The 17562-nt window shown below is 37.4% G+C and overlaps 1 protein-coding gene across 1 annotated transcript in view; it reads left to right on the top strand.

Annotated features, from left to right (window-relative positions):
- LOC145990945 (uncharacterized) overlaps positions 1 to 17562 on the top strand; it is a 70961-nt gene that overhangs the window by 7341 nt on the left and 46058 nt on the right. Inside the window, exons 2-3 of the mRNA XM_083126510.1 lie at positions 5430 to 5507; positions 10338 to 10601. Of these exons, the coding sequence (XP_082982636.1) occupies positions 5434 to 5507; positions 10338 to 10601 (338 nt within the window). The 5' untranslated portion in view covers positions 5430 to 5433. The remainder of the gene's footprint in view (positions 1 to 5429; positions 5508 to 10337; positions 10602 to 17562) is intronic.

The following is a 17562-nucleotide window of genomic DNA, read 5'->3' as shown; positions in this document are numbered from 1 at the left end:
AAAGCCAATTGTTTGACCCCATACCCTGACCACATAACGTACGGTACTGAGATTTCACCAACTTTGAGACCTAATATCTCTATTAATTTTCTTTTATAACAAATGAAACTTAGCTAGCCTGTACAACTTTTTGCGCTCTATTTCATGGTAAAAATAACTATTATTTCTGTGCATGCTGTAGCAAGATAAATTATGTCAAAGTTAGTCAAAAAAATTGACCTTTCAAAAAAACTGAAAGTTTAAAGTTACATAGCTCCTTAAATATTTATTTAATAGATGCCCAATTTGATACATAGTGGCTCTACAAGTTGTTCTTTGAAAGTTTGTAATTTCATGACAGTAGCTCTTTCTGTTACTTTACAAAGTTAGTGTAAAGTTGACAATTTTTGTAAAATGGCTAAAAATAGGGTATTTTCAATCCCATATTCCAAAAAAGTATCTTCTAGAAACGTTTTTAAACCACTTTCATCGGGAAGAGCATGTCTTAAACCTTCTAGAAAAGTAGATTTAATTGACTAACGCCAGCATACAATGCCCTAAAAAATGGGCCAAAGTGAGAAGCATTTCCTTATTACAGCTTTCATTTTAATATTCAAATTCTGCCCTTTTATAGGTTAAGACTTCTCTTAATGCTTTTTATAGAGAAATTATGAGTATTATATTGCGTTGGTCCATGGTGACATTGTCACTACCAGTTCATGAACATGCAATACCAGCCACGGGTGGGTTTCTTAGTCAAGGTTCCCAAGCCTTGATTTGGTTTCTTAATCGAGGTTCCAAAGCCTCAAGTGGGTGTCTGCCTGGATCCCAAGCCAATGATTGAGCAGCTTATCCTAGGTTCTCAAGCCTAAAGTGGGTATCTTATATGGTTCCTAAGCCGATGTCCACAGCTTGATTTCAATTGATAGCAATCTTCACATTCTGTTACATTTATAAGCCACTTCCTTCAGCACATTTTCTGGAAATTGATATTGTCGGCCTGACGATGTGACTGAAGGAGCAGGGAGCATGCAAATGAGATGTTGCTCTGGAATCCAACATATATCCTGCCTTTCTGGCCAATAAAACGAATGAGCAGGACCTGGCGGATGCATGAAATTTACCAATGCATCATTTTCTTCAATTGAAACCTCAACAACATTGCCAGTCCACCATTTGTTGTCATAAATACAGGCAACGTAACAACCAAGGGACAGCTCAGCCAATTTCAAGTGCAAAATAGTGGTATCAGAAATTCTGGCAACAAAATTTATCGTGTCATTGGAAACTTTGCTGACACTAATCGAGTTTAAGCCAACTGGTATGAATTGGTGATGCTCTCTAGTACCAGCTATTGTGCTGCTTTCTCGCCACCGTTCTTCTTGAAACTTTCTGCTCTCTTCAATTTCATCTTTTGTGACAAAAATATATTTAATTCCACTTATGTTTTGATCACAAAAGTCAGAGATCTTTTGGCGTCAATATTTGGTCAGATGAAGGTCTCTGGAGACTTGCCCGAGCAGCCAGCCGTTTAGTTGTGCCACCAACCCCATCACAGGGTGATTTTCCATGGCTTGTACCAAAGAAGTTCCATTCAGCCTCGATATTGAAATCATTTTTATGGTTGCATAAATTCACAAAGTTCTTGTAGTTTTTATATTGGGCAGCAGAACCATCACTGAAGTAGTATATTTTGGTAACTTCTGTTCGCGTCACCAAAAATTCGATTAACTTTCGAATAAACACATGTACAGACACTGTATCATGTTGCAATTTATCAGAAATCATGCAACAATTAACAATTTGCAAGTTGCCCATATTGTCGACATAATATGCAACGAATGGATGCACGGTGGCCTGTGAATTTTCCCAGTGAAAGCCCTGGGCAGCATCTTGCACTACAAATGAGTAGTTCTCGGCAAAGTCCATCAGAACTATCAATTCTGTTGCTTTTAAGTTAGTCTTCAATGACTTCAAGTAATCACTTTGGTGCTTTGCAACAAAATGTTGGCCTGTCAGCTTCCAAATCTTGCTTGAGAGTTTTTCAATAAAGTTTTCCACTGTTAATAAATTGGTTTCTAGTGTTTCACGGTCAGTATGAACCCACTGTTTGAATTCAATCGATTCCTCTGCATCCCAGTCATGGAATATTTCTTCTAAGTAAACCATAACTGCATCTTCACCTGGGCAGCTTTGACAACGGTGCAGCATACAGTCCTTGGCACTCAGATCACATACTGCCTTTTCTATTAGCATTTAGTAGTCATCTTTAATATTAGCACTTTGCATCACGAGCTTAACATTCTGATGTATGGTGCACACACAGATGGAATGCATGCCTGACGCACCAACAGTCACACACCACTTTGGCCTGAGGTCGCAAAATTTGGAGAAACTGATTTCAGCTCCATATTTATTACGGTATGCCACGTACAGCTCTTTAAGGTTGCACAATATCAACCGCTTCTGCTTTTGAACTTTAATACCACCAATCCGAACTGAAACATAATCTTTTTTGCCAGGACACATCCTGCTAAATTCGTCATCTTCATAGAAACGGCTGACTCTTTCAGCAACTTCCTTTGACAATGGTTTGCCAACCTTTGCATCAGGTAATGTACATATACCTTTTCCTGCCCTAATTTTCCGGGCTGTTTTGACCATGCGTTCAGATACGCCAAACTTCCTTGCAGTTTCCTTTATTGACCAACTTCTTGGGGCCATAGTCAGCAGCTGAACTTTTCTTGATCTACTGGATATTTCGATTTTAGCTTTCATTTCTTTGATAAGGTCAGTGTAATCATTACACAAACTGCATTCAGCAGAGCGACTAGATTGTGCAATATCATCTGTCATTCCGGAGACGGACATGATTTTTTCAGCTATCACATTTTGTGCACGTTCAATTTTGTGTTTCAAATAGCCAGCTTTGTTTTGGCTGCTTATCCTACGAATTTTCAATAGAGAAGTGCCTAAAGCAGTCAAGCTTTGATCAAGACTATCGGATGCATTTGAATCAAATTCGTCAGAAGAAGAAGTTGCTGTGACTTCAGTCTTAGAAACGTATTCAGCTTTGCACTTGATGCAAATTTTCTGACCTGGCTTTACATTCACTTTGGTCACTTTGTTCAGTTCCTCAGACATGGCTAAAGTGACCTTTAACAAGCCACCTTTGATCATGTGGTTCTGCTTTCCAAACGGATTGCAACACAATTTTTGGCTCATTTCGTATTTGAGGAGGTATTTTCCTTGGTGATGCAAACAGACCAATTCATTGTCCATAAGCTCAACTTCTGATCGTCTAGCAATAAGTAATTTTTCATTTTCTGACAAGCTGCTAACAGAAATTAGCCTGATTTTGTTGGAATAAAATGAACCATGGTGACATTTTGATGACAATTTTTGCCCAACAGTGCATTCGGTTATAGGAGAATCATAATCAATTGCTTCGCTGACGTCCATTTCGAATTAGATCAATTAGCAAATTATATCATACTAATGGGAATCTAAAAATCTGTATAATAGGTTAAATGTGCTCGTTTATGAACGAAAACTTGTCTAATAATATCAACACATATGAGAAAATCAAGAAATCTAAATGACAGCATGATTGCATTTTGAATTATATTTGTCGCTATGGCAATGACTTTCAACTTTGACCCTCTTTTTTTGGCACTAGATGCTGGCGTTAGTCAATCAAATCTACTTTTCGAGGTGCTTTAAGACATGCTCTTTCCAATGGAAGTGGTTTTCAAACGTTTCTAGAAGATACTTTTCTGCAAAATAGAATTTAAAATACCTCAGTTTTTGACTTTTTACACAAATTGTCAACTTTACACTAACTTTGTAAAGTAACAGAAAGAGCTACCACAATGAAAATATAAACCTTTAAAGGACAACTTGTAGACATGCTATGCATCAAATTTGACATCTATTAAATAATTATTGAAAGAACTATGCAACTTTAAAATTTCAATTTTTTTTAAAAGTCCATTTTTTTGGCCGACTTTGATATAATTTATCTACCTACAGCGTGCACAGAAATAATAGTTATTATTACCATAAAATAGAGCGCATAAAGTTGTACAAGCTAGCTAAGTTTCACTCATTTTAAAAGAATATCAAGAGAGATATTACGTATCAAAGTTGGTGAAATCTCAGTGTCGTACGTTACGTGGTCAGGGTATGGGGTCAAACAAATGGCTATATCTCAATAAGTATTCTACTGTAGAATCTAAAACTTTACCAAAGTTCGTTTTAGACATGTGGTACTCTACATACAAAATTTAAGCTAAATCCAAGATGGTCGAGCGTGGCACTTTTCTGAAACTAGACCACTTGACATGGAATGACCCCATACTAAAGCATTTCATGTGATGCCTATGTCTTGAAAATAATGTCACTCAGGTGGGCACTAATCTCAAACAAACCTCTGGTTGTCGATGTACAGCAGTCATAACCTTGTGGACCATCTCCAGCGGAATTTGCTATATCACAGCGCAAGTAGGCTCCTTTGTTATCCAATGTGTCAGGTCAGTTCATATAGAAATTTTTGTTGAACAACCCCCACAAAAAGAAATCACAGATAAGTCCAGCGAATGTGAAGGCCATGTGGCATTTTGGTCATGACATTATCCTTCATGGAAACATCCCACAAAACAGTCTTTGATGTGTACCCTTGCTGGAAGTATACACAGTTCTGGCTGTAGAAAGTCTGTCAGCATGGTCACATATCGGTGAGACATTACAGTTACGGTATGTCCAGTATAGTCTTCAATAAAGTATGGCCCAAGAATTCCAGATCTGTTCAGGTGAAAATGTGCCTCATCGGACGTGATTATGCTCTTGAGTAAGTCAGGTTGATCCTGAATTATCCACAGAATCATGTCCTGTTAATGTAATCTCGGGGACGTAGCTCATGTATTTTAAATTTTGTATGGGTGAAAATGTAAAATCCATCGCACACTTCCGTCAGGCATGCCTAGCAACAGTGCATGCCGATGAACTCACTCGGGACTACGCAACAAAGCTTCCCTGACCCTTCCACAGCTTATAGAGTTTGCAAGGTTCGTGGACGTCATGAGCTCTTCTTCATTGTGGCTGTTGCAGTCCTGAAGTTTTATCCAATTCAGAATTGTCTGTCATGTCGGCATTTTCCCATTTCTTCAAATGTTGAACTGCCGTCCGAATCTACGTTGCGTTATAGTGGCAGAATAGTTATTCTTAAAGTAACATTCCACTGCAAATTCACGATGCTCACTTGAACAATGTTCCATGGTTATTGAAGACTATGCACTGCTGCACACGATGACACATGAATTTGCTTGCAATCTGTCCGGAGATGCTTGGAGTGCAATTTTTAAATCATGTCAATATTTCTGCCACACACTGTATGTTGTTATTAGCAATTTTTATGCTAAGGTTTTAATTTTTGTCTTATATTTATTCAGCACCATGTCTTCAAGGGCTGGGAGACAAAAGGAAAATCTACCAGTGCACACCAGCACCTTGACGAGGGGTGAGAAAAGGTAATGTGGGTGTTTATTAGTTGTATTGCACTGGGAATACATGAGCAAAACTAATTTAGGTGCCGAGGCAACATGTCAACACACACCAGAACTTAGGCTGTAGTTTACAAAATATTTTTATGTGCTTCAACATGATATGTTTCTCGTTTCCATCATGTTAACTAGTGTTGCCCACAAGATGAGATGAGACTTTGGTTTGTTTTGTGAAAATGCTATCTCATTCTGTCTTATCCCAAACACTGCCTAATAATTTACATTTCAATGAAAGGACATTTACATAGAAACATTCATACCCAGGTTGAGAGTCAACCAACGTTTGGTTGTGGGTAGGATTAGTACTGTGAAGAACCCGATATGGGGCTTGAAAAGAATCCTGACGAGACCAAGACTGGCTTGTAAAAATAGACACTAGACAGAGATGGGCTTCAATCAAGAAGGAACTGAGACTTGGTATTAGAGATTCTCGTTCAAGACTTTGGTACGATATTGCAAAAAATCATGTAAACTGAATTTACTTTCTTAGACTTCCTTAGATAAGTCATGAATTTTATGTATTATTACAATGCCAGTTGATTCATGGTAATTCTGAATTAGTGGTTTGGTTATGGTTTGCGCATATAGTCAGGATGATATCAAGTTTTTGAGAGCTCTTAGCATTGAAACGAGGCATGAAACAAAGTAACGTCATTAAGAAAAGTTGTCTTAATAACCTCTATGCACTGTGAAAGTTTGTGTAGTGACCCTTTACATCATCATCCTTCACCGTTTCTTACCTCTGGCTGGGTCGGCATAGAAGTAAAGCGCCTCCCATTTTCTTCTGGTCTTCCACCACTCCTCTCTTTCCATGGTGTTCCAATCTTGTTCTCTTCTCCTAACACTCTCCACTATCTGCTCTTTCCACCAACATCTTGGTCTCCCCTTTGGCCTTACTCCCACTCCTTGTGCATTGAAAACTCTTCTGCACCCATCCTATTCATGTGTCCATACCATCTCATCTGTGCCTGATCTATTCTGTCCTGAAGCTTCAATACCTCTACAGTCTGTCATATCTCCTCATTCCTTATTCTATTCCTTCTGGTCTTCCCCAATATCCACCTTAAAAATTTCATCTCCACTGCCTGCATCTTTCTTTTGTCTCTGTCATTGTCTACGTCTCTGCTCCATACATAATTATTGGCACTTAGTATGTGTTGTATATTATTACCTTCTTGCATTTTATAGGTACATCCCTATTCCATATTAATCTTCGAATGCTTTGATAGAGTCCGCCACCCATTTGTTCCCTTCTGTTTAACTCCTCATATATTCTTCCACTTCTCTCAATTATGCTTCTTAGATATTTGAAACTCTCCACTACCCTCAACTTTTCCATGTCCACCTTTATTCTTGGTACATTTCTGGCTCTGTTTCTTGTTATTAGCACCTCACTCTTTTCTGCGCTGAATTTCATTCCTGCTCTTCTGATTTCCTCATTCTGCCTATTAAGCCGTCTCTGTACTTCTTCCTTGTTTCCCCATATTACTAAGTCATCAGGAAACAACAGGGCCTTCATCTCTTCCTCTCCTATCTTCTTCCCCACCTCTTGGGGAACCGTCCGGTATTGTAAAATCATGCCACAACCATTTCCAATACGAACGAGAATATATAATTTTAACCTTTACTCTCCCGACGATACCATATGGTATCATGGTGCTTATTACGAAATGAATGTGCTATTTGGACCTTCATACTCTTATGTTTGGGTGGAAACTCTGACATATGTCTGGAGCAAGCCTGGGAAATTCCCATTGATGACCCCCCCCCCAAAAAAAAAACATACCCATGCCACATTTCCGAACAGAGTTTCACATTTTGGCTTATTATTCAACTAAAGTTTGCACGCTCTCCCTAAAATTCTGGGAGAAGAGGGGCAAACTCCAGATTTTTTTTCCCCATTGAAATTTGACCCCCCCCCCCATCCTCGGTCCGGCATTCTGACTTGTACTCGGTTGCATGCACTGATGTTTAGCTGCAAAACAAAACTTATCCGAAGTAGATTGCTCCCATAGTGCCAGAGTTATAACATATTTCTCCAAAAAAATGCAAATTACCTATTTTTCGTTAAAAAAATCTCACATTTTGGCTTATTATTCAACTTGTATGGCACTCAAGAACATGAAACATGTTTTTCCTCCAAAGAGTGTTCGAATTTCAAATTCCAGGCGAGAAGGGGGGGTATTTTTGTAAACCTGCTTGGGAGTCTAAAGGTTAAAAAGTACTAACCTTAAAACAGTGCACACTTTCTGCTAAGTGGTTGCCTGGCCTAAGAACGCCACGATACTGAAAATGTCGATACACTCCCCAAAATGCATTTTCAATTAATAGCACTTACCACACTAAAAATGCTTGCCCACCTTGCAAACAAAATCCCAGTACCATGTGACATGAACTGAAACATCGTCTGTGTGACGTAACAACAGGATTGCCAACCTTCAATCTCAGATATTTCCAACACTGCTCCAAGTTACAAAACACAAATAACGTAACATGTTCCTCATGGAGATGGCAACGATGAAAATGACGCCATAAATAGTCCCATCAAAAAAAACTCATTACTTCACTATAATACATCTCCTAGCGTCGACAGTACCGTAATGTCTTGTTTATGATGATCTGGAGAAGTGGCATTTACCAGATCAAAATGGATGTAAGATTCTGGAAATTTCAATTCGATGTCAATCAGAAGCCAACCCTTCTCTTTGTGTTTTTGTCATTCGTAGGGGTCAATCAGTATTTACTTGTTTTGCTTTGGGTGGGTGTGGGTATTGAAGGAAAAAATATGGTTTCAAAAATCTGTCATGATACCCTGTTATCCCGAATTCATTAGTTGGAAAATGCACTTAGAAAAAATATCTAGAAACTTGTTACTGAAACAGTGTATTGCTGTAGATACATGTTTTACCACTGATGAAAAAGTAATTTTCTGTCAAACATGTGAGTTTATCTTAAAATAGTTTTCAAATTTCTTTCATGCAAAGAAACTGTGTGCATATTGTTTTATCTTGTGCTTTTCTTCAGAAACCATTGTGGATGTGATTTAAGGCTACTCAGAAAGCTCAAGCAATGTATTCCTCTCTGTTTGTCCACAGAAAAATGAAGGTTAAGTAGTGTCTGTGGGTCAGAGTTTGCAGTAACTGTCAGGAGTTGAGCACTCCATCCCCCTAACTGCTTCCCCTACAAACAAACAAAAAAAAAAATGATAATTCAGTGGACTACCTTGAATACACATTTTTAACCTGTAGTGGACGGAGCCTTGTACTCATGATTAGCCCATCCAGATGGAAACTTTCAAGCTTGCTGCAATGTATAGAAAAGATTGTAGCTCAAGAACTAATTGTTGTAGAGAAATGAAATCACCCCACCCCCTGGAATGACAGGGCTTTTAATGAAGGTGGAATTTGTACATTGTGCTTCCCGATAATTGTTAGAGGAAGTAGAAGATAATACAGGATTGCTACGCATCTGGAAAACAGGGAATTTGGCATGTCAGGGGAAAATTTGGGAATTTTGCAGATCGTCTGGAATTTAAGTGCATTTTGGAGCCTGCAAGGGTAAAAGTTGAAAATGAACAAGCAGTTCACTTTCACTTCTGAATTCCGTTCTTGTGATTCCACTCCCAAAAAGATTCAGTTTAGAAACTTGTTTCTTTCATTCTTATGATTCTCAGTCTTGTGCAAAATTATGGTTCCTTCAAATTCTGTAATAAATTTTCACTTTATAATACTAGATATTATAAAGAATATCAAAGTAAAACTTGCAGTCCAGATATCTGATTGATTACTAAATTGGCAATCTCCTATAGAATTCCTGTATACAACAAAAAATTCTCCAGATGCTGCGTACTTATACTCGTAAATGTAAGCAAAAGCAGCATTTTCTAAGACACTATAAATCCACCAGAAAAAGTTGTGAAAGTGAATATTCATAATAATTAACAGATTATATATTTAATTGAAAAACACAAGGTTCAAAAGCAAAAATCATGATGATAAACATGTCTGGAAAAAATTCATTTTTGGAGTGGAAAACCTGCAAATGTCAGAGAATTTCATAATCAATAAATCGTAGGAACCCTGTATAGTGGAACAACCTGCGCAGACCCACGACTTCTGTGCACCGTACCCCCATGAGGAGGGGAGGGGGAGAGTGGCCCAAGCTGAGGGGAAGAAGGGAAAGCTGCACGAGGACTTTTCGTCCAAGGTTTTTTTCCCTTGTGGTCGATCTATAATAGGTTATTTTTATTTTGATTGGTATTCGGCATGCTCCTGTGGCTACCACAATAGACTGAAGTGAATGAAAAAATGTATGCGGCAGCTACAAACATGCAAAGTTTAATAATAGTGTATAAGAGCGGAAGTATTGATAACATACGGAAATAATTTTTCGAATTTTGCTTCTAGTGGATGCTGTATAGGTGAAATTTGGAGAGTGCATGACAAGAGTCCAATCTTTGAGTACATGATTTGAAAAGAAAGAAATTACACAACATTTTTGCCAAGTTTGTGAAAGTGCTTGTTCAGAGAGGCTATACACGGGAAAGAAGCTGTCCTGTAATCTGCTTAGGGTCAAGAACCAAATTTGACATTTGGATCACCCTGGTTGAAATTCAAAACTCTTGTACTATTTCCATTTCAAAAGTGCCCTAAAATGCAAGGAAATGAAGCTGGTGTAAAAATGCTGAGTGCTAGCAGAAAATTACAGGTTGCACCTGCTCAAGTCACATTTTAAATAATGCTTTAAATAAAATAATATTCATGCCAATAAATTATATGCGCTTACTTTGTTTTCCAGGAAGGTGAGCCAAACTCCACACAATGAATCTTTCAAGAGGACGAGGACTCAGAGCTACTTGCCAACAATAACTGCAACAGCCAAAAGGGAAAAAACTCCGTTGCAGAGAAGCAATGGACAACGAGCTAGTATGGTGCATGCCAAAGCAATAAAGCCCAGAGTCGAACCAAATGTTGCTAAAAAGGTGCCACCAGAAAAACCTGAAGATGGTCTGAAGAATAAAAAGTCCACAATCCCATCGGAAGAACAGGAAGCCCAAATTAGGTAAATGTCAAAGCAAAATTGCTGATCAAATTATGTTTTTAAAATGTATAATGTAACCTTCATAAAGCTGGAATCGTACTGATTTCTGCTAATACAAATATGTATGCTCACACTTGATGATTGTGTCAATTTATAATCTATAAGACTAATTACATCCTGCAATGTAGCCGTGCGGTCTAAGATATCATGATTTGGATGCTATGAGATGCACACATGTTCGGATCTCCTGGTGGAACCGTAACAACTTTTCTCCTGAGATTTTAGGCCTGTGTATGGGACCCACTGTCGTGAGGAAATTGAGAAGCTACAAAGAGTAGCGTGACCTGTTGATGAAAACCATCAATGACTGGTGGCTTGTTGTGCTGACCACACATCACCAAGTGGTTGGATGATCTTCCACCTCCGCAGGTGGTGGTCGGGCCAACCGTCGGTAGGTAGGCCAGGGCCCTCAATGGTCCGTTGCACCACAGGTTATGGTTATAAGATCAATTACATGTCAAATGAGTCACGGTGGTCCAATCTAAAAATCAAATATTTCGGTTGCCATGAATCTGATGTGCAAAAATGTCAAGAAACAAAAGTTGTAGAGTGTAAAGTTTCTTAGCAAAATGTATATTTGCCTAACTGCAAATTTTTGTCTGAACTTTCTTAAGCTTGCACAAAGTTCATAATTCACGATATGTGCGTCTTACTCACTTTATATATATTAATTTGTATTTTGAATACATTAAAAATACAAAACTTTGTTACTTACGTGAAATGAGTATCTATTTTGTGCAACGATGTTTTGGAAACAACTGTTTCCTGCTTCAGGTTCTTTTCTCGGCTATCCGAAATATACCATAACCTCATCAAATCGTGTCATTCGTCAGGAAAAAGGAAACTACAAATTTGGTAAATGTAAAATTTGGAAAACACTTCTAAAACCGTTGTTACCCCCATGTTCTCTATCATTGTTAAAACTATCACTATAAAACCTTTGCACTAAAAGTCCTATGTACAACTAAAACATTGAAAAAGAAGGGACGCCCTCTTGTTACACTGTTCCCATGCAGCCTGCCAGTATGTATACGACAAGGAAGAAACTGGCAGGCTGCATGGGAACAGTGTAACAAGAGGGCATCCATTCTATTTTAATGTTTTAGTTGTACAGTTCTGTTGACAGAATCTGGCACACTTGTTTGAGTTAAAGATCGAGAGTGGCTGTACAGCCGAACTAAAGGCGAGAAAACAGCACCCTGCAGTGTTGCTTACCACGAAAGTTTTTCACCTGATGCAGGGAATTTTCTGACTTGCCGAATTAAAAGAAATGGTTACAGGAAAGCTTCGAATTTTAATTATTAATGCAATGCAGTCTCCAATTTTAAAAAGAATGTTGGGGGAAAAAATTCAGGGAAATATGTTCGAGATAATCAGTATCCCATAACTAATCCAAAAAAAGGAAAAAAACTGCCTCAATCCTTTCACTTGAGAAAAGCTGATGTTCATTTGAAAGCAGAGAGGAGTGGATGGTGGCTCCATAACCTCTTCACCTAGATTAAAGATACACCAAGAGGACTCAGGTTCGAATTCCGACCTGAGCGTGGGTGTTCTTTGCGAGTGTTCCTTCATCAATTTGCCCATATCATCATTTATCTTCTTCATCGCGATTAACTAAAAAGTGGAAGAAAAGCGAAGCTAATAAAAAATAAATCAAATTGACGTTCTAGATGCGGGCGGGAGAAAATAATCAATCCAAGGCAATAAGAATATCTATCACGGCCCGAATGACGTAACTTCAGGATCACTTTCGTTACTTTCTCTTACGTATGAAAACTGCTTTTCTAGCTTGTAATTTGAACATGAAAGTAGGATAAAAAAAGCTCCCAAAATCAATACAGCCTGGATGAATGTCTTCATATTTTCCTGAAAAGTCACTCTTCTTCGTCAAGTAGTTAGTTTAAAAATATAATTATTTATGTGTCATTGACTTATAAGATTCGTGGCCACATATCAGAATCTTCTATGTTGACAGAAGCTAGAGAACTAAGATTATTAGGGGTTGGAAACACTAACCTTGCACAAAAGCACGTCTACCGTGAAGCGTATTGCTTTCAAATTAATTTAGTTAGAGTGAGGGGACATTGAAAGTTTGGAGCGGGACAGGTAAAAGTGCAATATTTAGGAGAAATTTCCCTAATAGCATGTTTTTTCGCACAGTGGCTTGTGTCCATGTCGGTAAAGTGCCAGCTTCGTAACCCTAGTTTCAATTCCCCGTGTGGTCAGTTTTTTTTTTTTCCTTTTTCTGCCAAACGGGTGCCATGAAAAGTATTTCACCGAGTCACAGCTTTATACTTTGTTGTTCGTGTGACAAGGAGAAAAAAATTATTGAAAGAACTATGCATATGGCATAATTTTAATTTGGAACGATTTTTTCTGTATTTCGTTGTTACAGAAACTCTGCATGTATAACAACCACTTCTGATGTTTTCTTCTGGTAACAAATCCCCACCGTAAGATCAGACATTATTCTTCTGTGAAAGAAAAATCACAGAATTTAAGTTCGAAACTTTGGGTTAATTCGATAAGTGAATATTAATGTTTTCAGTCATTCATTTGCCACTGCCCTCATTACATCCCCCCTCACACGCAGGCACACATACACCCACACAAACACTGACATACTGGTTTCACACTCGATTCCATATCAGTAATTCTTGAATGAGAGGAGCAATTTACTGTTAAAATTCTAAAGTCAACACATTGCTATCTGGCATGAAGGTGTTTTTATTAAAAACAAATAATCTTCGACTATTATTGGATGAAAATCATTGATGTTATGTTTTTAAAACAAACTTAAATTCATTTTATTTATAATTAGATATTTGAATTATTTTAAGCATATCAATAATTGTTTGTCATATTTGATAGCCACTTCTTCCTCCAATAAGAATAAATTTACAATTTTTCTAATCTACCATTTTTTAATTTCCAACCCATTTTTCCTTGCATCCTATATTTTATGTTTACATACAAGCGGAGGCACGCCACCTTAGCTCCCCTTCCGGACTGACATGTGTGTGCTGTTCATTTGTGTTTGTGATTGAATCATTCAACTTATCGCCATTCATCCTCATCTTCGCGATTAGCCAAAAGTAACAGAAAACCGCAGTAAAATAAATGAAAGTAAATCTGGCGACAAATTATGTAATTGAAACTTCCTCTTCTCATGATGTCGTCACAGTGCTAGACAAAGATAAGGAATCACGTGTTTCTCTTGCACCTGGCTCCTCACCAGGAAGCAAGAGTGAGGTTCCATGCTGAAACCTTCACACACAATGAGTGCATAGAACGCATGCATCTTGGGGCTGACACGTCTCATTTTACTCTTTAAATTAGAAATCTGAAACTTCATGACCTGAATTCGAACCCTGGTGAGACCAATTTATTATTTTTTTAAATTTTTTTTCCCCCTCCCTCCAAGGCGAAAAGTTACATGTGACATGTTTAGAAATTGGACTAAATTATTTCAGCTCAATTTGGCATTTACAAATATGATTAATGCATAACATAATTGCAAAAGCCACCAATTTTCACTTCAATAGCAAACATTGAGATGTCAAAAAGTAGTGCCAAAGAGAAACCTATATTTTTCGTTTTTAGGGGAAAATACACAAAAAGGAACAAAATAATGACTATTTAAAATATTCAAAATATTTAATTTTCAAAGTGACATGATTTTGTCAAACTTTTTTTTTTGGGGGGGGGGGGGCTGCGTATGTCTCGCAAATGTGTCGGCAGGTCACACTTCACTGTTGGAGAGCTTAAGGCACTACATGTTACAAAGTTAGAACCTTCAATACAGATTTTTTATAGTTGTTCCATCATGAGCTTGACTTTTGATTTAAGCCCGCTCATGCAAAGACAGTCTAATCAGGGCTAGGCCTACAGTTTGAGGTGAATACGAACCACTACATACCTTCAGTGGGTATTGAACCCGGACCAACCGATTGCAAGGTGATGACTTTATCACTATGCCATCGGGGAGGCCTTTGCTTCTATAATATTTGTAGGCACGATTAAGCTAGGGAAGTATAAAATTGATTCTCTAAATAAATTCATGAAACATAAAAATCATAGTTCAATAATGAAAAAGTGAAATAACCCATGTTGCCTCCATGCTGCATAGAATGGAGGCAAGAAAGTATGCAAATTTATATCATGGTTTTAATATTCTGAATTAAATGCTCACCAAATATTGCAAACTTGATGAGTTCAGATAGGCGCCAAACTCAAAATTGCAGTCTCATTTTGAAATTAGTGACAGCTAAATTGCGACTGCATCATGAAGAAAAATATTATTTAAGCGTTTACATCATTGTGTAAAAATTTTAGTTTATTGACTGGGTTGTCCCAAGTCTCTTTCCCTTATACTATTTAAAATGGAGTTAAGAAATAAAGTTTATCCAATATTCTAATCTCTGTGCCAGACAACAGCATACACCACCGTGTTTTTTTATTTTTTTATTTTAAGTATACACATTTGAGATGAGATCCAACTTCCTAGCAAAAAATGCATAATTTTCAACACTGAAAGGTTGGTGTAATTCCCTCAATAGAGGTGAAACCTCAAATTACAGTCTTGTGCATGCGAACAAAATTTTATATTGTGAGCATTTAGCTACTATATATGTGGTAAATTCTGCTATATCTCATGAATAAAACTTGCTTTCTTGTCTCATAATACTAAAAGTAATAAACAAAATCTCATCAGAGAATACAAACCAAATAGCACTGTAAAACTCACAATTCTATCACTTTTAAATTAAATTATAGATTTCTCAAACAAGAAGGCATTTTAACATGTTCTTCAAGCAAACTTGAAATGACTATCATTTCGTTGGATTTGAAATAAATTTCGAATATTTATAATAAAACACCTTCAACCAGACATAAGAAATTGTCTTTTTCTACACTTGTTATCAACATATCTCTCCTTCCATCCAGAAATTACTGATATAAAATCCATCATGCAACCAGTCTGTCAGTGTTTTGTGAGTGTGTGTGGAGGAAGGGGGGAGGGGTGTGAAACGAGGGAAGTGGCAAATGAATGACTGAAAACATTAATATTCACTTATCGATGTAACCAAAGTTTTACACTTAAATTCTGTAATTTTTCTTTCACAGAAGAATAATGTTTGATCTTACAGTGGGATTTGTTACTAGAAGAAAATATCAGAAGTGGTTGTTATATACAAGGAGTTTCTGTAACACAATAAAGAAAAATTCATTCCAAATCAAAATTATGCCACACGCATAGTCCTTTCAATAATTATTTTCTCCTTGCCACACGAACAACAACAATGTATAAAGCTGTGACTGTGAAATACTTTTCGTGGCACCCGTTGGCAGAAAAGGAAAAAAGACTGACCACATGGGGAATTGAACCTAGGATTTCAGCTTACAAAGCTGGTGTTTTACCGGCATGGACACAAGCCGCTGTGCGAAAAAGCATGCTATTAGGGAGATTTCTCCTGAAGATTGCACTTTTACCTGTCTGGCTCCAAACTTTCAATGTCCTCTCTCTAATTACATTAATTTGAATGCAATACACTTCATGGTATAGTGGGTGTAAGCTGTGCACACATTGCTCACAGAGTATAAGTTAATATTGTGTGTATATATTAAAGACGACGATCGAAGACTTGCTTAAGACTTGCTTTTGTGCAAGGTTAGTGTTTCCAACCCCTAATAATCTTCATTCTCTAACTTCTGTCAACACAGCAGATTCTGATATGTGGTGACGAATCTTATAAGTCAATGTCACATAAATAATTATATTTTTAAACTAACTACTTGACGAAGAAGAGTGACTTTTCAGGAAAATATGAAGACATTCATCCAGGCTGTATTGATTTTGGGAGCTTTTTTTTATCCTACTTTCATGTTCAAATTACAAGCTAGAAAAGCAGTTTGCATACGTAAGAGAAAGTAACGAAAGTGATCCTGAAGTCACGTCATTCGGGCCATGATAGATATTCTTATTGCCTTGGATTGTTTATTTTCTCCCATCCGCATCTAGAACGTCAATTTGTTTTATTTTTTGTTAGCTTCGCTGTTCTATCACTTTTTAGTTAATCGCAACAAAGAAGATAAATGATGAAGGGGCACTCGCAAAGAATGCCCACGTTCAGGTTTGAATTCGATCCCGGGTTCTCTTGGTGTTACTTTAATCTAGGGAAAGAGGTAATGGAACCAGCATCCACTCCCCTCTGCTTTCAAATAAACGTCAGCTTTTCACAAGCGAAGGGATTGAGTCAGTTTTTTCTTTTCTTTTTTTGGATTAGTTGTGGGATACTGATTATCTCGAACATATTTTCCTGAACTTTTCCCCCCGACATTCTTTTTAAAATTGGAGACTGCATTGCATTAATAATTAAAATTCGAAGCTTTCCTGTAACAGTTTTTCATTCGGCAAGTCAGAAAATTCCCTGCATCCAGTGAAAATCTTTCGTGGTAAGCATCACTGCACTGCACACACATACCTATTGTTGTATGTGTCGAACACCATGAAGTGTTTTTTAAACCCCAATCTTTTACCTAGTATCCTCGCATGACACTTCTCTGACGTGGCTTTATGTTCCGAGCCTAATATATGACCACCTGAAGAAGGAAGCAGTAAAGCTTCCGAAATGTAGTTTTCAACGTATACATACTCGCTTACGTAAGTAGACTAAATTCTATACTCGAAAGTATTTTTGAAGTTTATAAAGCCCCTAGATACTTTTAACGTTTTCAAAGGAAAAGCATGGGAACAAAATATAATTACTGAAAGGTGAAATTCATGGCTCTTGCGAAAGAAATATTAATACATAAACGAAACTGTAAACACACTAACTTGCTGTTGCTTCACAGCAACCATGTTTCCATGAGTAAAAATGGAAAATATTTTGTGTAGAAATATATACAAATACCATTTTAT

The sequence above is a fragment of the Lepisma saccharinum genome, chromosome 8 (genome assembly GCF_977018435.1).
Source record: "Lepisma saccharinum chromosome 8, izLepSacc3.1, whole genome shotgun sequence".
In the NCBI taxonomy this organism is placed as follows: domain Eukaryota; kingdom Metazoa; phylum Arthropoda; class Insecta; order Zygentoma; family Lepismatidae; genus Lepisma; species Lepisma saccharinum.
This window is presented reverse-complemented; position numbering and strand designations above follow the sequence as displayed.